The sequence below is a fragment of the Octopus bimaculoides genome, chromosome 6, assembly GCF_001194135.2.
Source record: "Octopus bimaculoides isolate UCB-OBI-ISO-001 chromosome 6, ASM119413v2, whole genome shotgun sequence".
Taxonomy (NCBI): domain Eukaryota; kingdom Metazoa; phylum Mollusca; class Cephalopoda; order Octopoda; family Octopodidae; genus Octopus; species Octopus bimaculoides.
In genome coordinates this window covers 59582824-59607721 of record NC_068986.1, presented here as the reverse complement: position 1 = coordinate 59607721, position 24898 = coordinate 59582824, and the positions used below count along the sequence as shown (strand labels likewise).

The 24898-nt window shown below is 34.8% G+C and overlaps 1 protein-coding gene and 1 long non-coding RNA gene across 4 annotated transcripts in view; one reads left to right on the top strand and one right to left on the bottom strand.

Moving 5' to 3' along the window:
* The window catches only part of LOC106870865 (uncharacterized), an 823882-nt gene that overhangs the window by 736867 nt on the left and 62117 nt on the right, over positions 1 to 24898 (top strand). For all 3 annotated transcript variants that reach the window (XM_052968743.1, XM_052968742.1, XM_052968744.1), the window contains exon 14: positions 18577 to 19400. In XM_052968743.1, the coding sequence (XP_052824703.1) occupies positions 18577 to 19400 (824 nt within the window). The remainder of the gene's footprint in view (positions 1 to 18576; positions 19401 to 24898) is intronic.
* LOC128248138 (uncharacterized) overlaps positions 15030 to 24898 on the bottom strand; it is a 29146-nt gene continuing 19277 nt past the window's right edge. The window contains exons 2-3 of the long non-coding RNA XR_008264419.1: positions 16319 to 16390; positions 15030 to 15988 (exon numbers count right to left, since the gene is read on the bottom strand). This is a non-coding gene — a long non-coding RNA (uncharacterized LOC128248138). The remainder of the gene's footprint in view (positions 15989 to 16318; positions 16391 to 24898) is intronic.

Genomic DNA, 24898 nt, shown 5'->3' with positions numbered 1-24898 from the left:
ATATATACAGGGCATTCCATCCTCAAGGAGATTTTGACTGCCCATATATGAAGAGAAGTAAAGGAGGATAAGGGTTAATAAAAGCTGAGGATTTTGTGAATATGGAGGTTGCCAATCTCAAAAAGTAAATCCACAAAATCAATAAAAAGTTAAGTTAGTAGAAATGGAATATATCCTTGATGATGGGAAGGAGAAGAAAGTCGCATAACATGAAAGGAAAAGGACCTATTATTTGTAACAAACATTTGTATGGCAAATTCTTTATAGCTACAGATGAGTTTTGATGAGAGAAGAACTGTAACTAGCTGAAGGAAAATGGCCTGAAAAGATCAACTGAGGGGAGGATTATGGCTGCACAGGAGCAAGCATTGTGAATAAGAGACTTCAGGAAAGTCATTGACTAAGAAAATATTCACAGGAAGTGTAGAATGTGCAGTGAAAGAAGAAACTATTACAAACATAGTTTCAAAATATCCAAAACTAGCACAGAAAGAGTATAAGAACTGGAGAGTGGTAACTGTCATGCACTGGGAAATATATAAGAAATACAACTTCCCTTCTTCCGAAAAGTGGTATGACAACAAGGTGAACATGCTGGAGAATGAAAATACAAAGACCCTGTAGGATTGTAAAGGTCATGGAACACTCTCAGCCTAACATTGTTGCCTTTCACAAAACATCTGATGAATGTATAATGGTGGATATAGCATGCCCCTTCGATACCAGAGTGAGAGAGAAAGAACAGGAAAAGCTTGATAAGTGCAATGATTTAAGATACAATATTGGGTGACTGTGAGAATGTAAAAGTGCAAAGGTAGTGTCATTGGCACATTGGGTACTTGTGAAGAGAAATTTTTAAAAAATTAAAGTAACACCTTGGTTGTGACATAAACTTCTTTGTTATGTTAGGGACAGCAAGAATCTTTTAAAAAAGTGATGGATACCACTTGCTATTCAGCAGAATGAACTGACATAACACCGAAGACAGGGTGATAAAAACAAATAATAGTAGTAATAATAATGGTTTCAGATTTTGGTACAAGGCCAGCAATTTAGGGGATTGGACATGTTGATGACATTGATCCCAGTACTCAACTACTACTTATCCTGTCAACCCTAAAAGAGATGAAAGGCAAAGTTGACCTCAGTGGAATTTGAACTCAAAGCATAAAGACCAACAAAATATTGCTAAGCATTTTGCCCGGCATGCTAACAATTCTCCCAGCTCACTGAGCTGTCAGAATTGTTAGCACACTGGACAAAATGCTTACCAGTATTTTACCCATCGCTATGTTCTGAGTTCAAATTCCACCAAGATCGACTCTCAGGGTCAATAAATTAAGTACCAGTGAAGCACTGGGGTCAATATAGTCAACTAGTCCCCTACCCCCAAATTTGAAGCCTTATGCCTCCAGTAGAAAAGATTATTATCATTATTATTATTATTATTATTATTATTATCATTATTATTATTATTATTTGAAAGGCAAAAAAGAAATGTAGAAGAAAAAGTTATTAGCATTAGTAAGAAATATACTGTTCAATTTGGTAACTTCTCATCATTATTGGGAACAATAGTCATTGTTTACTGACGTAATGCTTTATATGAAAATGCCTGATTGTCTGTCAAGAGGAGAAAAGGAAACTGACTGAGCCCATCCTACTAACTTCACATTAATAGCAACATAAACAACAATAATCTTTCTCTCTCTCTTTCTTTCTACTTGTCTTAGTCATTTGACTGCAGCCATGCTAGCACACCACCTTGAAGGGTTTTAGTCAAACAAATCAACTCTAGGACTTGTTTTGTTCAAAGCCTAATTACTTATTCTATCAATGTCTTTTGCTGAACAACTAAGTTACGGAGATGTGAATACATCAACACCGGTTGCCAAGTGGTGGTGGGATACAAACACAGACACAAAGGTACACATACATACATACATACATACATACATACATTTATTCTTTTATTTGTTTCAGTCATCTGACTGTGACCATGCTGGAGCACCACCTTCAGTTGAACAAATCAACCCCAGGACTTATTCTTTTTCTTTGTAAGCCTAGTATTTATTCTATCGGTCTCTTTTGCCGAACTGTTAAGTTTTGGGGACATAAACGCACCAACATCAGTTGTCAAGCAATGGCAGGGGGGACAAACACAGACACACACACACATAAAATATATATACATACATACATACATATATATATATATATATATATATATATACACAGCAAGCTTATTTCAGTTTCTGTCTACCAAATCCACTCACAAGGCTTTGGTCAGCCCGAGGCTATAGTAGAAGACACTTACCCAAAGTGCCATGCAGTGGGACTGAACCTGGAACCATGTGGTTGGAAAGCATGCTTCTTACCACACAGCCATGCCTGTGCCTAAAGCTACATAAGAGATTCAAGGGTTAAAAGCTTCATCTTTTGTACGTAATAAATTTGATAAATTGGCCTTTGAATCATATACATGGTATTTCAGCAAAAGTTTGAAGCAATGTATTTGCTCTACTTCATCTGATTGAGTTCTATTTCTACAAGTATCATCATCAAACCTATGTTAATATATATACCCACACACTCAAACACTAGATAGATAGATAGATAGATAGATGGATAGATAGATAAATAGATAGATAGATAGATAGACAGACAGACAGATGGACGGACAGATGGACGTACGGGTGGACGGACGGACGGACGGATGGATGGACGGACAGACGGACAGAGTGAGTGAGTGAGTGAGTGGGTGAGAGATAGATAGATAGATAGATAGATAGAAATGGGGATAATGAAAAGGATGAAGAGGGAGGGAGAGAGATGATGTGGGAAAAATGCAGGAAGGGTGAGAAATCGATATGAAAAAAGAAAGGGAAGGTTTTCATATGAGAGGAATGGATAGAGAAGAGGAAATGTTTACTTTAAATGTAACAGCTTTGAATTTATGGAGTAGACAATGTCTTGAGATATTCAAGTTGTTGTTTTATCTGAATTTTTAAAATAATTGTTGCTTTTCCTTTTAAATCTATTTCTTTTTTTATTTAGTTTTTGGTGAATTTGTACAATTTAATTTTGTTGAAGCAATTGTTTGTTTTATAAATAGATGTTCTACCTTGTACTAAACCACTCTACTGGAACATATTAATAGGAGTAGATTATCAGCTGTGCAGGATAAAACAAACAATAAATAATTCACTGAAGCCATCCATATGAAAAGCAATAGTTGTTAACATATTTAAGGTAGTGAGTATTAAAGGTTAACTAAAAAATATTATGTAGTGAGTGGGGAAAAAAAGATAATACTTTTATTGATCAATGACCAATATTATATTCATTTTAGCAAAGATAGGAGACAACTTCAGGCATGTTTTGATCTTATTCTGACTTTTTCAGTGAAACAGACTTCATTATACTTGACAAAGTACAAAATTGCATGTTGGTTGACACAGAAAATTAGAATTTTTTTATATTTAGAGAATAATTAACACAGAAATGCCTCCTGCACAGTATTAAATGTAGGGAACATAAAATATCTTATCACAAAAATGAAATAAATATGCAGCAAAGGAAAAAACAATATTATCATCATTTCACATCCACTTTCCATACAGTCCAAGTCAGTTCTTATTCATAGTTACTGCTCTCCCAGAGAAATCAGAAGATTATGTCTCACTCAAATGTTTTCTTTTTAGTATGATTTCTACAACTAGATGCTCTTTTTATTACCAACTGCTTTGTAGAGTGTACTAAGTATATTCTGTTATGATACCAGCACTTGAGAGTTTGTCATGTCCTCAACAAAACAAGAGTCCTGTCTACTCTGTGTTGTTCTTATTTCTTCACCACCCACTTAACAGTGTTTTGTAGAATTGTCATGGAAACCATAACACAATCTCAAAGCTTAACAATTGACTATATTGTTTGAAAAGTTGCTTTATACATTATACACATAAGAGCATTTTGTATAATTAAAGGTTTTGCTTGATTGTTTTATATTTTTTTAACTATATAGCCACACAGGCAGCAGATTGTGAGAATTGTTAAAGTATCAGACTTCCAGTTGTTCTGGCTCTTTATACTCATGAGTTCAAATCCTGCCGAGGTCAACTTTGCCTTTCATTCTACTAGGATGTCAATAAACTAAAGTACCAGTTTAAGACAGTGGGTTGACAAAATTGTTAGTGGCGTCAGAACAAATACCACTAGATAACACCTAGTGGTATTTGTTCTGACTCTTTACATTTTGATATCAGAGACCTTAGCTATTGTGAGGTTAACATTGTAGGTCTACTGCCCACAATGTTCAAATCTTACTTTAGCCATTGTCTTGAGCTCTTCTTGAGCACAGTACAAATCACTGATTTTTCCAGTTTGCTTCTACTCAAAACAAAATAGTTGTACTTTCATTACATTGTTGAATGGGTTTGCAGTCAAAAGAGCATCTGGCTATAAGAGAAATTGTTTCAATGGCACAAAACTTTTGCACAGTTACTGAACTTTCTACATCAGGGGTCTCCAAAGTAGTCAATTGGACTATTCAAAGGGTCGGTAAATGCCTGAAACTGCATATCTACTTAATTATTATTATCATTTATTTATTTTCTTGTACATGCCTGGGGGTTGATGAGGAGTCAAGGATTCCATGAAGGGGTCAATGGTCTAAAAAGTTTGCAGACCCCTGTTCTACATATAAGAACCAAATCTTATATGTGTTGGAGGGCTTGTGCCCAATATAGAAATCAATATTATCATAATTATTTGGAATCAACATCAATCCCTATCACTGCTCTCATCCCACATCACCACTGCTACCACCACCTTCATTAATGTTGTAATTTTACTTGTCAACTGCTATTTTTGAACAACTTATCCTTATTGTTACTGTTATGAAGGTGAATCAGTAAAATCATCAGAGCATTACAATCTTTTGGAAAAAGTGTGAGATATTCACTACAGGAATGCCTTTGATCATCAATAGGTCTGATTGGTGGTCAAACAATAACAACACTTCCTCTGAAGGACAAAAATATATCCCAGTCACAGTAATATAGTAAAACAATGAATGATACTTAGGCCGTAAATTAGTTGTAATCATAATGTATTAAACAATACATTGACAGTATGGTATAATTGATATAATTAATCATTGATAACTTCGGTATTAACCTCCTCCTCCTACTAATACTACTATCATCACCACCATCACTACTACTGCTACTACTATAAAGCCAATAGGGGATTTTTTACATGGTCATTCAGTCTGCTAGAAATAGCATCCAAATCTCCCTCTAATCATTCCCTACTATCTGTAGAAAAGGGCACTTTGTTATGTCATTGTTGGTTCCCCCATACATAGAAAAAATATGTGATGGCGAGGGCTTCATCAATGCTAACTTTTTAACTAAAGAGGCAACACTGACACTAACAACTTCATCATCTTCTTCTTCTTCTTCTTCTTCTTCTTCTTCCTACTACTACTACTACAACTACAACAGTTAAACAGTAATGACTTCATAACAATAACAGCTATAAGGATAAGTTGTTCAAAAATTGGCAGTTGACAAGTAAAATTACACCATTAATGACAGTGGTGCTGGTGGCAATGAGGGTGGGGGTAGCAGTGGGGATTGGTATTGATTCCAAATTTATCTTCTTTCTACAGTCAAGTAAGGATGGGTCAACATGCAGGAAAGAGGAAGAAAAACAGAACAAAAAAAAGTTTCTCAACTAAGTTGGTCAGTGAGTGACAAGTACTTAGACAGGAAAAGGTCAAAAGTGGGCAGTGTCTACTGCTATTTACATAGCTATAGCTATATAGTTGCGTTCTGTGGAAGGAGTTGAAAATTGTTTGTTTCTCTTCTGCACTGAGGATTTTGTCAGGAAAGGTTGTCACACACACACACATGTGTGCTTGCCCACACATACACGCACAAACACTTTGAGATTTGAAGCTATCATCACCTACTCCCCCATATCTTGTGCCCCTGGTGGGGGGGTGATAAAAGAAATATTGCTATTATTTTTAAGATATTGCCTTACCTCGTGGCAAAACAACTCTTGCTAGAACTATAAATATCCAGAGTGGGAGAGAGAGGAGGCAGAGAATGTAGTGGAGAAAGGAGGAGGCAGGGAATGTGGTGGAGAGAGAAGAGATTTGGAAGCAGAAGAAAGATAGATTGCAAGAAAGGAAGTTTGTGGTTTGTGTCTACTAAGTGGGAAGGAGTGATACGAACATCCTGATAATTTTAACTGGTCCATTAATGGATGACTTGTAAAAAAAAAATGACATTCTTCTATATTTTCTACTGTCCTGGGATTCTATAGCATCACCACACATCATGTCACATCCGTCAATGTCCACCCACATCACTTGTCACTTAGGTTTTTATCTGTTTTCTTTTCCCATCCTATTCTCAGGATTATACTGGAAATAATCAAAACAAGTTGTCCAGAATATATTGTTTAATCAGAGGAGAAAGTCATACCTGGCTGATAATTTGAAAAAAAAATTTAGGGGTTAAAAAAGGGGTGTAAAAAAGAAAAGTGAATTAAAAAGAGAGCTATAAAGAAACAAACTTTAACATTATTATTATTCTACCACAAAAGGGTAAGCTTCTGTTGAATTTTTTCCCTTTCACTTTTCAGCATTCTTACCATAAATTCGTGTTTGTTCTTCATTTATTCCTCATTCATTAATAGTCCCTGTCTTCTTCCAGAGGTATTTACTACTACTACTACTACTACTACTACTGCTGCTGCTGCTGCTGCTGCTGCTGCTGTTACTTCTTCTTCTTTACTGGGAAAAAATGCTGTGCAGCATTTGTTTTAGCTGTTTACATTCTGGGTTCAAATCCTGTCAAGATCAACTTTACTTTTCATCTCTCTAGTATCAATAAAAATATAGTATCAGTCAAGTGTGGGGGTTCTTTGTTGGCCTTGAGCCTTAATTACATACCATCATTCTTCTTGTTATATTGTTTGTTAATTTATTTTCTTTATCATTGCAAACACACACATGCACATACATTAAACTGCCTTTGTAAACAAACACCCAACTTGAAATTGTAAAACTATATAATCAAGCGATGTACCCTTCATTATAGTTAGCATTTTATTGTCTTCAATGAAATATTAAAATTATTTGTTATTATCATGACAGTTGATAAATATATGATAGGTCAATTGCATGTCAATACCCACATACATTGGAACACATATAAACACAGTTGTATTCTTGTATTCTTTGAGTCGTTGGACCATGACTATGCTCGGTTACCACCTTCATGTGCTTTTAGTCTATTATATCAATCTCAGGAGCCATTTCAGTCTGGCATTTATTTTATGGATTTTTGTTGCTTGAATAGTTAAGTTTTTACCTTTTGGCAAGTTTACAAAACATATGTACATGGCGGTGCCCCAGCATGGCCACAGGTCGTGAGCTGAAACTAGATAAACTTTTTTTTAAATAAAATAAAAAATATATGTATGTATATCTACATGTATATGTGTGTATATATGTTTACACATACAACAAGCTTCTGCACAGCTTCTGTCTAACCAATTTCACTAACAAGGTATTGGTCAACCCAAACTACAAATTGGACTTAGAATAGAAGACACTTGCCCATATACATATGAGTGAGTGGATAAATGAAGGAAAATGGCACTCAACACATTTAGTAGGAGTTAAATGTATTATTTAAAACAGTTTGATTCAGCTTCATATGACTTAAAGTTTTGCAGGCCTCTAGCAGAAACCTGTCTCTTTCAGGCATAGATTACTGAATGGAGAAATACAGGAAGTCTAAGAAGACTACATGAAAGTAGGCTGCTGTTGGTCAAGGCAGATCTTATAGTGTTGTCAGATGAGGATCAGTTGCTTGGCAACTGCAGTTCCTTTAAAAAGGGAAATTTCTTTGACCGTATAATTGGACAGGAAGCTGGTAGTGCCTAAATGTTTGGATGCAGCAGAATTAAGACTGGTTAGTTTGTGTGTGTGTGTGTGTGCACGCATATATACACATTTATATGCATGGATGTGTGTTGTTGGTTGTATAGGTGTGTGTGTGTATGTATGTATGTATGCATGTGTGTGTGTGAGAGAGTGTGTGCATATGTATGTCTGTATATATGTTTTTGTTATTTATGCATGCTAATGTGGTATTTAAGTAAGCGAGTATGATATATTGATATATCCTAGTGTAGTTGCATGTACATATGCATGTGGGGGTGTGTGTTGGGAGATGCACGCATATATATATGTTTATATATTCATACATACATATGCATATTTCTACTCAGCTTTAAGTTAAATGACCTGTTAGTGTTTCCATAACAGTGCTTAAAAGCCATAGTTCAACGAACTAAACAACCTATCAATATTTCAATGAAATTCAAACATAGTGAAAGTACTGCTTCTGCTAATTGTCTTTGCCGTGTGCATGTCAAGGATGTGGGGGCATAGAGAGAGATGGGGATTCACTGCTAACTTATAAGTGTGTGTGTGTGTGTGTGTGTGTGTGTGTGTGCGCGCACGTGTGTGTGTGTGTATTATTTTGGTCAAGTTACTCTCTTGCTACTCAAAGTTTCATCTTTGGGTTTAAAGGGTGTTCAGTCAAGTTGTATATACATATAAAAAAAAAATATTTAATCCATTATCATTAGTCCAACAAAATATATTTTGTTTTGCTTACATAGAAGATATATGTAGGCATTTTGAAGCATGACATGTGACAAAACATCAGGTTCACTAACAAGTCCCACACTACACTCCTATATGTTTCAAGCAGTTATGTAATCCTGAAAGTAATTTGCTAAAATATATGTATGCTTTATAAAGCATGAAATATATACATTTTCTGTATTTTACTGATGCTATTTATTTATTTATTTATGTATGTATGTATGTATGTATGTACGTACATATGTACATACATACAGACACACACACATAATAATATATGTTATTACATGTGTATACATATATTACTGTTGTTTATGATGATATAATCTATGGTATAACACATTCTGTTAGAAGTATCTTCATTTACACAAGACGTGGGACCTTCTTTGTGATAACTTTGGCTATTAGAAATAGCAGCCAAATTTCTTTCAACTCACACCCATAGGGTTTAAAAGATATTAGATAATATAATCCAAAAGGACAAGATGATTATAACAAGAATGATTTTGAACTTCTTCTAATTCCGGTTTGACCTAGGGTTAAACAACAAAAACAACTTTCACTTTGTCAGCATTATTGAGTCTTCCATTTTTTACTTCTTTATTTATAACTTCAGGTTTTCATGTATGTTACATGAAGAAATAAGGAAAAAAAATTAAACAAAGTCAAACTAGTCAAATACATCAACCCCAGTGTTTCACTGGTACTTAATTTATTGGCCTTGAAAGGATGAAAGGAATTTGAACTCAACATAGCAATGGGCAAAATACCGCTAAGCATTTCATCCAGTGTGCTAATGATTCTGCCAGCTCACTAATAATAATCCTTTCTACTATCAGCACAAGGCCTGAAATTCTGGGAAATTCTGTACTTAGTGGTATTAATTTTATTGATCCTGAAAAGATGAAAGATATAGTCAAACTCGACAGAATTTGAACTCAGAAAGTAAAGACGGACAAAATGCCACTAAGCATTCTGCCTGGCATGCTAATGATTTTGCCAGCTCACTGCCTTATTAATAATAATAATAATAATAATAATAATAATAATAATAATAATAATACTGCAGATTAAAAGTAAATAATAATAATAATGATGATGATAAGTTATGACAGTCTTGATGATGATGGTTATATGAATAATCAATATGATGATATCAATAATCAATGATGATGAAAGGGTCTTTGAATTCCATCTTATTATTTGTACTATTATTTATTATAGTTGCTGTTGTTCTGTTCATCGGTATCATTGCATGTGTTATTGTTGTTATTGCCAGCAAACAAGCAATCAAAAAATGAAAAGCAAAAGAAAAGGGAAAGTCTGTGTTATTTCCCCTTAATTATATACTCTCATGTTTTTAGTTCCCATTATAAACAGTCAACATTACATTCAGTAAGAAATCAATTTTCAATAAGTACAAAATATCTGTACAGATTATTGATGAAAATCTGTCTGTGCCCCCATTCTTCTCTCTCTCTCTCTCTCTCTCTCTCTCTCTCTCTCTCTCTCTCTCTCTCTCTCTCTCTCTCTCTCTCTCTCTCTCTCATAGTTGTGTTGTTTAACCCCAGGTTAACTCTGACTGAGCAGCTAGACACATGTTCAAACACATTACATCTTTTCAGGGATATGTTATAAACTAAGATGTTCACTTCCTTCCTTAGAGCTTTGTGTGTGATATAAAGGAGATTTGGTTGCTATTTGTAGCTAGTCAAGCAATTATACAGAAGCTTTTCAGAACTGACTTCTGTATGATCAAAGATGTTCCAGCTATTACCATTCCATTTACTTGTACATCAGCTGCTACATTACACAATGTGTCCTTCCATTTTCAAGACATTTGGGTGTGATTTAAGGGATATTTAGTAATTATTTCTAGCAGATCTGGCAACCACATAGAGGCTCTTCTCATTGGTTTGTAGATAGTCAAGTTGTTGTTATTTTTGAATTGTTGTTTAGCTTCAGGTTAACTGTCTATGTGCATGATCAAAGGTATTCCATCCATGACGTTCCATCTGTTTGTATATTAGAATCTACACTAACCAACATATCCTTCTACTTCTGCTTTCAAAACAGCAGAGTGTGAATTAAGTAAGATTTGGCTGTCATTTTTGGCAACTCAAATGGTCATATGGTTGCTTCCCCCTCACCATTGGCTTATTAGATAGACAAATTAAAAGAATCAAGTTAAAAGAATACAGATGACAGGATAGCAGTTTCTACCCTACAACTGACACAGAGATATATATTCATATCTAAACAACTGAACTTTCAATGTGAAGAGTGTGGTGTAAGTATACAGTTTACAGTGATAGTTCTCTGTTGTAATCAGCAGCAGATAGAGAATTGGCAAGTATTTTATGGACTGATTGAAATTACTCAAAGGATTTTCACCACCTTGCCCTCAACTTTCACACAAAAGAATAATGGTATTTTTCTTTTTTTTTTTTTAATATTTTCGTCAGGAGGAAAGTGGTGGGCTGGCAGAAGCATTGCCAAGTCAGGCAAAATGCTTAGCAATATTCCACCATACTGAGTTCAAATTCCACTGAGGTTGACTTTGTCTATCATCCTTTCTGGGTCAATAAAATAAGTACCAGTATAGCACTGGGGTCCATATAATCGACTTAACCCATCCCCTGAAGTTACTGGCCTTGTGCCAAAATTTGAAACCAATATTTTAGAAGGCAGTAAACTGGAAGAACTGTTAGCATGTCAGCAAAAGGCTTAGTGGTATTTCATCCGTCTTTATGTTCTTAGTTCAAATTCTGATGAGACTGACTTTGCCTTTCATCCTTTTGGGGTCGATAAGATGAGTATCAGTTGAGTATTGGAGTTGATGTAATCAACTTATCCCCGTTCCCCAAATTGCTGGCCTTGTGGCAAAATTTGAAACCTATATTTTAGTCAGGAGTGAAGGACAGTGTCTGTGACTCTTATTGAGCCTCCAAGTCTGGTGGGAGAGAGAAAGATATCCTTAAAACAGAGAGCTGGCCTGGATGCTTGCAACTAAATGGATTCTGTTAAAGGCATTGACGGTTCCAGATGGTGAACTTAAATCAAGCAGTAGATTAAGTCTGCCACCTAAATACACTGTGATGGAATTTGAACTCTGGATTGGTACGTTCGTTCAACACTAAAAGGATGAAAGGCAAAGTTAGCTTCAGTGGGATTTGACCTCAGATTTGACCTGTGAGATATTTTATCCAATATTCTGATGATTCTGCCAATTTGCCATCTGTGAAGCTTTAATATTAGGTTGTTCTGAAAATAACGTCCGATTTCAAAAAAATTATTTTATTCTGAAAAAACTTACAATAGAGATGTTTTGATTAGTCAAAGTATGACCCATGAACATATATGCATCTCTGCCATCGATCAACAAGATTATTTATGCCTCATTGATAAAAACTTATTAGCTTTGATGCTAAGAAATCTTTGAAAGCTGATTCCACCTTTGGTTTGGACCTGAAAATTTTATCACTTAAAAACGTATTTAAATGCTTTAAAAAATGGTAGTCAGTGGGTGAAAGATCAGGAGAATATGGAGGATGTAGTAAAGTCTCATATCCCAAGTCTGTGAGTTTCTGCAGCATCATTCTTGCAACATGTGGCTTTGCATTATCATGGAGCAGAATTGGGCCATTCTGATTCATCAATGCAGGTCTCATTTTTTGCAAGTGAGCATGAATTTCAGTGAGTTTATTGCATTAAACCTCTGCTGAAATGCTCTGATTGGCTTCCAGAAAGCTGTAAAGGACAACACCAATTGCAAACCACCAGACAGTCACCATAATCTTTTCCTGATGCAACTTTGGCTTTGGGAAATGTTTGGGGGACTCATCATTATGAAGCCATTGACCCGATCATTTACAGTTATCATAAAGGATCCACTTTTCGTCACAAGTGACTATTTGGTCAAGAAAAGGATCATTGGTGTTTTGCAGAGAGAGCATCAAGCACACTTCAAAATGCCGAACATTTTGATTTTCATTGAGCTCATGCAGTACCCATTTATCAAGCTTTTTCACCTTACCAGTCTTCTACAGATTGTGTAAGACTTTTGCAATACCAACACCAAGTGCCTGAGGCATTTCGCTGACACTTTGACGTGGGTTTTGTTCAACAATTGGAAGATCATGCTTCATCACTTCATCCCATGTCTTCCTGGATCTACCTCTACCACAGATTCCCTTCACAGTTAGAGTTCAGCACTTCTTTACACAGCTGTCCTTACCCATACACATCACATGACCATACCAGCACAGTTGTCTCTCTTGCACACCACATCTGATGCATCTTATGCCCAACTTTTCTCTCAAAGTGCTTACACTCTGCTGTACATGCACTATGACATTGCACATCCAGTGAAGCATACATCATTTCTTTCAAGCCTATGCATGTCCTTGGCTGTCACAGACCATGTTTCATTGCCCTGTAGCATGGCTGTTTGCACACAGGCGTCATAAAATCTGCCTTTCACTCTGTGGGAGAGGCCCTTTGTTGCCAGCAGAGGTAGGAGCTCTATGAACTTTGCCCAGCCTATTCTTATTCTCACAGCTACATACTCAGAGCATCCATCTCTGCTACAAATTTGGTCACCCAGAAAATGGAAGCTATCTACTACCTCTAGCTTACCTACCTGGTAGTTGATGGAGTCTATTTTCTTGTACATTTTCGGTGTTTATTGTACTTGTGCATTTTCCACACACAAAAGTTATTTTCCCTGTTAACCTTCCTCTGATATTGCTGCACCTCTTATGTGTCCATAGCTTACATCAGGTGCATCTTATAGAGTTTCTACCTATGCCTTTTCAACAGATTGAGCAGAGCCATCAACCAGAAGGGATTTGTGATTTGTCTGCCTTCCTACTTACTAAGACTTTGGTTTTTGCTAAGTTAACTCTAAGGCCCTTCGATTCTAGACCGTGCTGCCACACCTAAAACTTCTTTCTTTTTCTTTTTTTTTTTTCTTTTGCTGGAGGTGAGAGGTTGTGATTTGAGAGAGATTTGATTACTATTTCTTGCAGATTGAACAACAACATGAGTGTACTTTTGTCAGTTTATTCAGCCTATAGAGATCAACTGGAAGTGAAAGATTGGCCTAAACAATCTGTGATTCAGAAAATAATTAACTTAGTTGCTAACTTGCTTGTTTAAGGTGTTATTACATCTTAACCAAATTCAAAAGAACAGGGACTGTGGCAGTAGTTTGTGTGTGTGTGTGTGTGTGTGTGTGTGTGTGTGTGTGTGTGAAAGAGAGAGAGGACACAGACAGAGAGGAGAGAGAGAGAGAGGAGAGAGAGAGAACATTGACAGCCTTTCGTAGGTAATAGCAAAGAGAGGGGGAAGGTGGAGGAGATAGTAAACAGTGAGTGCTCAGTCTCAGACATGTAAACATGACTTTATGTCACATATTAATCTAATTTTGAGACTTTCAATTGATAACACTAGCAGAAAGATTGCCTTCCGAGTGCTTTTCTGCTAGTCGCTACGTGATATTTTATGCATTTGATTTCCAATTTGTGTAATTTTTCTGGTATGTCTAATTTTCCTTGGTATTCTTTATTCATATAATAGTACTCACCTGTTCAGTTAATATTTCTTTCATTATTTTATCATAGTCTTAGTTTCTCTCTTTTAAACAAATGCAAAGGTCATGCATCTTCTATATGGTCATTTACGATGCTAGAAATAGCAGGTATCATGTGGATATTCTAAGATCTGTAACATACAAACAACCATACCAACGAATTCACCTCTGATGATTATGTTAGTATATTTTTAAAAATTCATTTTATTAAAAACTATTTGTTTAATGAATTCCAGAAAAGCAGTTTTCTGCTAGTCACCAAATGGTATTTAGATAGTTGATTTCTAGTTTGTACAATTTTCCTGATATGTTATATCTAGACATTCCTTTGTCTCCTTTATTTGTCTCATAGCACTCAGTTGCTTAATAAATAAATTTAGAATAATAGCAAATACTGAAAGAGAGTGTTAGAATTTATGAAGAAATCAGGTATTATGGTGACTTAACTTAGCTATGTAAAAGTAGTTTATTTATTGTATACATACATATCAGAAAATTTTGTAACTTTGCATGACAGTGAACTGGAATGCACACTAAGTATGTACTAGAAAAAAAAATCTTACTGTAGGTTTGAACACATGTGATTTTGTAACTTATTTCTTCAGCATTGCTTTTCTGTTGATATAAGTGTGTGTGTGTATGTGTGTGTGCATGTGTGTGTGTACATGTTAGTATTAAAAACCTATATAAAGAGATAGTTTCTGTTGCTCAGGTGACCAAATTAGCAGTGTTAGAGGATTTCTGAAAGTATTGTTGCTAGAATAAGATTAGGATGAAGGAAGTTCAGAAAGCTATTATCGCTGTTGGGAACAAAAGGACTCTCTCTGAGTGAAAGACAGGTTGTATGATGCTTATGTATGAATGGCTATACTCCATGGTAGTGAGACATGGGCTCTGAATGTAGAAGACATGCATAAACTTGAGAAGAATGAAGCTAGTATGCTCCAGTAGATATGCAACATCAGGGTGCATTAGGGTAGGTTGATTTTCCACACTTTTGTTGTTAATGACTTTGGTCTAATTAAGATAGTGAGGGCTTAATATGATAATGTCCCCTTCTCTACTGGAACCTGAAATATTAAAGTATATTGAACAGTAGATTTAAAATAAGAGATAAAATCATGAAAAAATTAATAATTAATTTTTTATACCAATGGGGAAAGGTAGATTACAGGAGGAAAATGTGTATATTTTCTAATTGCATACATGAGATTTTCTTCTATTTTAAAGGCAACTAATCAAGCTCAGTAAGATTAGTTAAAAGTTTAAAAAATAGCTTTACCTTCTTACTGGGAGGACATGTGCAAATTATGTGCTGAGCTTCAGAATTTTCTTTCTTGCATTTCACAGCATTATCATCACAAGGACAAACTAGTAGCTTACAGGTACGAACAGAAATGTCAAAAATTTTATCCAGCTTTTCCTCCATATTCTGCTCCTTGACTATGGAAAGAGATTTGTGGTTTATCTCTTTTGATTTCTTGAAACACACTTTCTCCACCAATTTCATTACATAGTATTCTGCCTGCCAGTTACATCATAGTCTTTCAAGTCCAGTTGTCTGTTTTGGAGGAAATAACTGTGCTGAATAACTTGGCAGAGGGTAGGAGACTCTGTTTTACCTACCACCAATTTTTTTGGTACTATTACTTTGAGTTAATACTGCAGACTTCCTTTTTCTACCCATTTTTATGAAATATCTGAAAATAATTCAATTTAGCAAGCATTTGATAAGCAAATATCATTAGAGAGTACAAAATAATACATCAATAAACATTTATAAAGCATTTAAGCAAGTGCCAGGCATTGTTTTGTTGAAAACAACAAATTTTAATTTGTTATTTTGATTAAATTAGGTCCAATGGTTGGCTTTTTATGTATAAAATTATACAATTTTACAACTTAGAAATAACTGAGAATCCTAAAAACATACAATCATTTTCATAACTAAGAGCTAATGCAAAGTTTTTTCTATATCAATACCTTTCTATCTAGACTAGTCCAAGATTATAGTTCCAAAATTGACCTACCTTAGTGTGCATGTATGACAAAGTACAAATGTGCTGAGAGAAGAGTTGGGCATAAGAAAAATCAGATGCAGCCTGCAAGAGAGAAGACTACATTGGTTAGGACATGTGATGCATATGAATGAAGACAGCTGTGTAAAGAAGTGCTGATTGCTTAAAGTGGATGGCACTTGTAGAAGAGAGATACCCAGGAAGACATGGGATGAAGTAGTGAGGACCAGTCTCAAGATGATGGACATCATGAGAGAGATGATAATGGACTGGGATGTCTGGTGATAGGGGGTTCTTGAGAAGACCCACTCACCTCATTGAAACTGGGTTCTGGAAGCACTGTGTGTCCCACCTACATGTAACATTAAATTTTTCACACACCCTATCCCAATAAACCAAACTAAATCTTTTCTCCTCTTCTTCATATTTCCTCTTTTTCATGCACTATACAGGGTGTCCTGAAATTAAGGCAACTGAAGATGCTATGTCACAGTATTAAAAAAAAATGCTATCTCACAGTGAATTATAATTAGTTTTCTGTAGTCTTCGATTTTGAAGACCATATTTTGATAAAAATATATTAAACTGAAATTAATAAAATTTTCTTGACAGAGTAGACTTTAATAATTGTTTTCTTTTGGAAAATGTTACATACTCTAGACTAATTAATAAGCAGCTTTTTTTATTAAAGTATCTTTTATCTTTTACTTGTTTCAGTCATTAAATTGTGGCCATGCTGGGGCACTGCCTTGAGAAATTTCAGTTAAACTAGTCAACCCTTGTACTTATTTTCGTTTTTAATCCTGGTACTTATTCTATTGGGCTCTTTTGCTAAACTGCTAAGTTACAGGGATGTAAACACACCAACACCGATTGTCAAGCAGTGGTGGGGGACAAAGACACACACACACACACACACACACACACACACACACACATACGATGGCCTTCTTTCAGTTTCTGTCTGCAAAATCCACTCAAGGCTTTGATCAGCCTGAGGCTATAATAGATAACATTTGCCTAAGGTGCCACGCAGTTGGACCAAACCCAGAACCATGTGGTTAGGAAGCAAACTTCTTACCACATAGCCACACCTGTGTTTGATATACAGATATAATTTTTTTCTTTTTTTTTTTTTGCCTATGTGCATTCCTTTATAAAAGAAGGAAAGTTAAGAGCTGATTAAACTAACATCATTTTTACGTTTGCTTTCCATGAAGACATGAATTGAATGATATTTCTTAAGACTGGGTTCTGTGTCTGGGTGAGCTTTTTGATGCTAACTCTTACACATTTTTCAAGTAAAGTATTTTATTCCACCAATCTTAACACATTGAACTGCTTGTTTTTTATGTGGAATATAAACAAACTTCATCACTGTAAAGCAATGTCAAAACAAAAACTTGGGAAACAAGCACATACAGATTCACATGTCTAGACACATGCACACATGCATACACACAATGTTTCCAGCAACCAAATTTTGCACACAAGGCATTGTTATTCAGTGGGATCTAATCTGAAACAGAATGGTTTTATAAAGCAACTCTTAGCCACACAACCATGTCATGCACCTGTATTAGTTCTTACTTTCAATGGAGTTGGGATGCTTTGATGACAGCAATGTGGAGCATCAGATATGATAAAATATCCAGTCTAGTGTTTTATCATTTCGCCCCCACTCACCCACACGCACACACACACACACTACTCAGTGAATATAAAGAAATTAAAGAAATAAATGGTATTGCTAATTTCATGGAGATTTTTAAGAAAGACTTTTCAACTTAATTATTCCTTCTTGAAATTAAATTTTTGTAAAAATCATAATGATATAAAATCAATCATAATTTAGTATATCAGATTATAAATTTTCATTTATTCTGTGCATTTATTGCTTATAAATCACAATTTAAAATTTCCATAAACTACCACCAGCATAACAGATTGTGGTGAGATTTTAAATTGAACTCTTATTTCTCATCTAACAAGATTTTCTTAATGCATTACTAACATGTTGAAATTTCTAAAACTAGTTGTCTTTTGGATGACTTACTTTTATATGTTCAGTGTCAGTTCAGTCAGACTCACTTTACATGAAATATTTCACTTTCTTTCAATTAACTTTTTGTTTATTACAGTTTTGTTCTGTATTTATTTTAATCAAAAGGAATATTATTTCCTGGCAATTTTTTCTTTCTTTTCTTTTTCCTTCTTATGTTCCTTCAAATTTCAGCTGTTTATCACACTTTTTATTCTTTTCTTTTCAGGCCTATAATTGGGCTTTGGAATCCATGAAGTTTATCGTAAACATGAAGACAGAAAATTGCTCAAGTGTGGAGAAGTTAGACAACATGATTAGAAGCATGGAACTGTTTATGCAGGACCATCCTCCAATCAGTGATGAGTTGTTTAAAGAGACTCTGCAACAGGCAAAAGAGTTACAGAATGAAAAACTCATCAGTCAATGTCAGAAGACAATAGCCCGTTGTGAAGAAGCCCAGTGTAAATTAAAGTCCCGGAAGCTGGCTTTGAAAAGGGCCAAGTCTCAACGTCAAACAAAATCTTTAGCTAATTCTGATAGTCCTTGCAACTGTATTGTAAAATCTTCAGTGACAGATCTGGATGAAAATTATTTATTACTTCCTCCAAGTCAATCAGAAAAGAAAACTGCTTCTTGGCATGCAATATGTGCCAGTCTACCAACAAGCCCCAAAATCCAACCTCGTCGTGCATCACTGCCTACAAAAGGTGAAATTGTTACCCAGATTTCTCCAATCAGCAACATGTCGTCACAAGATATGGAAGAGTACCAAGAACAATTATTTAATGATGGTTATATTACAGAGGATTTATCTCACCATGTTGTGACGTCTTTACCCAAAAGTTTAACTCTTCGTCCAGACCCAAATGACTGTGATACATCTGGCAACAAAGACAAATTGTTTTCTCGCTTGTACTCTTCCAAAAAGTCTATAACCCGAACAGTTACCGTTCCTGTAACATTATCCCACTCAGTGCCAAGTTACAAGTTAACCTCCTCACAAACGCTCCCTCAAGTCGACACTCCAGGCACTTTGGATAGTGTTCCAAGGTAAGATATTGAATGATTACTTTTGTCACTCTGTATTAATTTACAGCAACAACTTTCGTTATAAATTAAAGTTTGGGGAAAGCAAAATAAATGTTGTTTCTCCACTTCTCCATATCAATGGAGTTTATTTTATTTCCAGGAAAATATTTAAACTATCAAATTGTGAAATATTAAGCAAACAATTGTCTAAAATCTGTTTCATTGATGAAATAATATACTTTGTTGCAGGATATATTCTACATATAATCAAATGGCTGAACTAATTTTTGGTGCTTTTTTTTATTATTAATTGTGAATTTATCCCTTGCTTTAAGGCAAACATTAACATCGCTGAACTAACCTAACTCCTCCACTCCCTCTTAAATTTTTGTGAAATGATGTTTTTTAATGGAAAGTTGAATACAAGGAAGTGATCAATTGAACAGAGGATCAAAACTTGGAAATTAATCAGAAAATATAACAATTCTTTTCTCTCAATATCATGATACTTTTCCCTCTGAAGTTTCTGTTCTCAACAGTCCTACTCACTCTAAAGTATCTATGTTGCTATTTTCAACATCCTTTGTTCTATGATTGCAAAATTTTTATAAGTCCTGACTGAAGAATATTTGCTTTCTCATCTTTAGACCCTTAATCACTTCCTAGTCAAATTAACTAAATGTATAAAGATTATATGATGTACATCACTCCACTTCCTTACTTTTGTTAATGAGAATAGAATAGAACGGATTTGTAGCAAGATATTTCTCTGTTGCAATGAAAAGCAACAACGATTGGGTCATCCCATAAATAATATGGGTTTTTTTTCAATTGCATGAACTAAAAGTCGGAGTGGGACAAGATAAACTACCAGCATCAACTTGCAGGTAGTAATTTTACCTTGTGCTTATTCTTAGTGCAAGTTTTAAAGAGTGCAGTTCAATTTTAATAGTTATTTTTTCAAAGCCATTATGGAAATGACAAAGGAGTATATTCAGCATATGAGTTCAATAAAGGCAACAATGCAATGAAAAGTGCAAGGAATATTAATGCAATATAATGGGATCGGACAATAAGGCATAAGCCAGTGTCAATGGTGGTTCCAGAAATTCCAAGCTGGAAACTACAGCCTAGAAGATGAGCCTCATCCTGGAAAACCTGTAGAGCTCAACAAGGATGTCCTGCAAACCCTGGTGGAACAAAATCCCATCATAACTATTGAGGAATTAGCAGAGAAGCTTGGATTTGGTCATTCAACCATTCATTGACACCTGCATGCCATCGACATTGTCAGCAAATTTGGTCAATGGACTCCTCACAAACTTTCCGAGTCTAATTACATGCAGAGAGTGAATGTGTGTTCTTCTTTGCTGTCACGTCTCACCTTTTTTGGACCAAATAGTGACTGGTGATTAGCAATGGGTTCTCTATAAAAATGTCAAAAGTCGAAGACAGTGGATAGGGAAAAGAGAAAAACGGCACCCCAGGCTAGAGAAGGGCTTCACCCACATAAGGTGTTATTATCTGTTTGGTGGGATACGAAAACTTTAGTTCACTTTGAACTTTTAAACCCAAACCAAACGATAACAAAGGAGATCTATTGTGAGCAACTTGAATGGCTTAAGTCAGCACTAGAAGGAAAATAACCATCTTTGGTTTCAAGACGAAAGGTGTTCTTCCATCAGGATAATGCTTGGCCAAATACAGTAAGGATGACATTCCAAAAGCTAGGAGTAGTTTGAATGGGAAATGATGCCCCACCCACCATATTTGCCAGACATTGCCCCTCTTGATTATTTATTTCACAGTCTTCTAAATCATTTGGATGGAAAAAAATATGAATTCTGTAGATGAGGTCAGAACAGTACTGGAGGAGTATTTTTCATCACGGACAAGTGAATTTTGGAAGAGGGGCCTTGTAAGTCTACCAGATAGATAGAGGAGCATTGTAGAAAATTAAGGAGAGTATATTTTAGATTAAAAATGAATTTTGTTTATCTTAATTTTGAAAAATAAAAGAAGAATAAAAAACTGCCTTATTTATGGGATGACCCAATAATTCAAACCAGACCATTTAATTTATTTTCAGGAACTAATACACTGAAGCTGTCATAAAACGGCTTGTAACAATATTCCAGGCATAGATATTGAAGTTATCCCAATACCTCAAACTCCTAAATCATCACACACAATTGTGCCAACTAAATGCTTTGTTGTTGAGCACTGCAATAATCCTGAAAAGAAAATACATTATTAAAAGGTCAATGAAGAGACATGCTTTCATCTACCACTGAATTCTCATGTTTTTTTTTTTCTTTGAGTCTCTATGAGTAACCTATTAGCACATTTTTAGTTTGTTTCAAGATTTCAGCAATCAAACATGTATTTATAGTTCAATGCTATGGTAAAAATCATGCAAATATATTGAGTTCAATATTTATTTTATTCCGTTTACCAAACTAAAGCAAAAATAGAAGAAAAAAGAAAGAAAAGCAATTATTTCCTTTAAGAATTAATAAGGTACAAGGAATTAGTAAAATATTTTTATTATAAATATTTGGTTCACTGCCCAGTTATAAATTTTATGACTTTACTATTTGACAAGAAGCATGAAATATTTATGGAATACAATTAACAAACAGGTTTTGTTATTTTACTTTCTCCAAACTACTTTATAGTTCAATTTCAAGGATTGACTGAAAGCTGTTTATTTCATTTGTTTGAATAAAGAAGAAAAAGAAAAATATATATATATATACTTTCCCCATTGCCTTGAACTATATTTATCATGAGAAAATCAGGTCACTGTAGTTTATTTGTCTTACATCATGCTTCTGCATATTAAGCTATTCAGTTTAATATTTAACATTTTTCAACCCAAAGTTACACTTTTGCATAGTTTTCCATGTCACCATAGATCACCATAGATGATTGTTTATATATATATATATATATAAAAAATATTGTTATACTTGGTGATGGTCTTTTTTTGCCAATTAAGCACACGCACTATTTGATCTTCAATTTAGTTTTTATTCATATTATTTTTAGTTTATGTCTGTCATGGGACAGAGAGTCATGGATGAGGTCACAGAATGTGTGATGAAAGAACTTTGACAGATGTATAAGCAAAAAAATAATACAAATAGAAACTAAAGTGAAGATGTTTCAACATACATCTTGTCAAGAATCTTGCAAAACCAGTACACACACACACACACACACACACACACACACACACACACACACACACACACACATATATACATATAAGAATTCTTGGAATAAGAATTCTATTGATGCCTTTCTTAAGAGAGACAGAGAAACGTGTGTGTGTGTTTGGATGGATAGATGTTTGTTTATTTATTTGTTTGTTTGTTTGTTCATTCATTCATTTGTTCTATAAGGAAGGTGCTGATTTCTAAAAAGAAAAAGTACAAAGCTCCATTGTCGGAATGTAGATAACAAAAGCAGTGTCAGATTGTAAACTCAAGAAAATTATTGCACATTTTTAGTTCCTTTACAGACTGTAATTGTAATATGCAAATTAGCTGGTTGATTAATTTTTTTGAAGACCTTAGCTTATCCGGTTTGTTACTCAGGCATATATATACTCACAAAACCTTATTGGTATGAATATGAATTTATAATCTGGGTATAGAAGCTGAAGTTCCTGAAGCTGTTATCCATAGTTATCCTCTTTCTCTTTGACTTTTCAAAAAGACATTCACATCAGCAGGGCAGCTGACCTCTATGATGGTACATACATTTTTGTATCTGTCCCAATGATATCATTGTTTGCATTTAAGAGAAGTTTTTACGGAATTTTCCACCAATATTCCTTGTGTTGGGAGCATTGTTTATATTTATCCCATAATAATATTTTTTTTTGATTGGCTTTATAGATTGTTTAGCAACACCATGTTGCATTGAGAGGAAATACCTTTATGACATTTTAAGATGTCTTCCTCAGAAATGTGACATAATAGACATTTTGGGTTGCATCATGAAGTATTTTGTAACAGTCTGCTACTCTTGGATTGCAAATGTATAGCCTTTGAAGTGATGCAATGTAGTAATCACAAGTCCACTTCATGTTAATATTAGTGTTATCTTCAAGTCTTTGGAAAACATACCCATGCATAGTTTTTTTACCAAGCACTTCACATCCAGCTCTTCTTTAAGTTATGTTAGCCCAATTGTTTTGAGGTTGTATGGAAGATCAATAAGGGAGTACTTCTTGAGGAGCTTGCTACCGACATATAGGATATTGTCCTTTGCTTTCCAACATTGAGTTTATATATTTATTTTGGCTGCTGTTGTTTAGCTGTTGTTTGGTTGCTGTTGCTTACTGTCTGAGAGATGCAATATGACATTTGAAGACTGTCTGTCCTGATTCTCAAGCCTCTGCCTCCTTCATCTTTTCCTAATGCCTGTCAATACCACTGTTTCTGTGGAAGTTTCTAGTTGATGTCAGGAACCTGCAGGTTTTAATGTCTAAGGAGTGGATTTCTTCCACAGACCAATGCAGGAACTGGTACTGGGATATTGTCTTGTTGTATGAAGAGAGTTCCAACTGCCATATTTTTCTAAGTCTAGTGTAATATTCTCAGGCTGTTCCACCTTTATTCTCAGTACCTTTGTGTGATATATTTTCATCACTACCTAGGCATTTGTAGCATTCTTTGTGAGGAACAGGCAAGATAGAGAGACTATTAATGCACAGGTTTTGGAATCAGGGTACTGATTTTCCACATTTAAGAATCAAACACAAACCTTTCTCTTAGCCAAATTCCAGCTTTATCTTTTGGCATTGTTAACATTTGTAGTATATATCTTTAGTTCATCTCCAAAGAAATTATGGGCTACATTGGTATCTCTATCAGATGTAGATCTAGCATTGTAGCCATTTAATTTTTGTAGCAGAAATGATAACAGAGTTAATGCCAAAATATACAGAATTACAGAAAGACTATCACCTTGGAATATTTCCTTTGAAGTAATTATAATATTAGAGATGATCATTCCATTGACTGTTTTAAATGTGAAGATTGTTGTCTAGGTCTTTGTGAGCCTCTCAATGGCAACGACTAGGATAGCTGGTACTTTTGGCAAGTGCAGACTTTAACAGCACAAGTGAGGATTAGAATTGAATGCCTACCTATAATCAAATCATACATTCAATTTTTATGTTCACAAGGTTTTTGCAGTGTTTCCTTACTTTGGACAGCACAGTTCGTATTTTCATACGTATGTATGTATGTATGTATGTATGTTTGTATGTAGGTATGTATGTATGTATGTATGTATGTATGTATGTATGTATGTATTATGTATGTATGCATGTATGTATGTATGTGTATGTATGTATGTATATATATGTGTATGAAAATATGAACTGTGCTGTCCAAAGTAAGGAAACACTGCAAAAACCTTGTGAACATAAAATTTGAATGTATGATTTGGTTATAGGAAGGCATTCAGTTCTAATCCTCACTTGTGGCTGGTAAAGTCTGCAC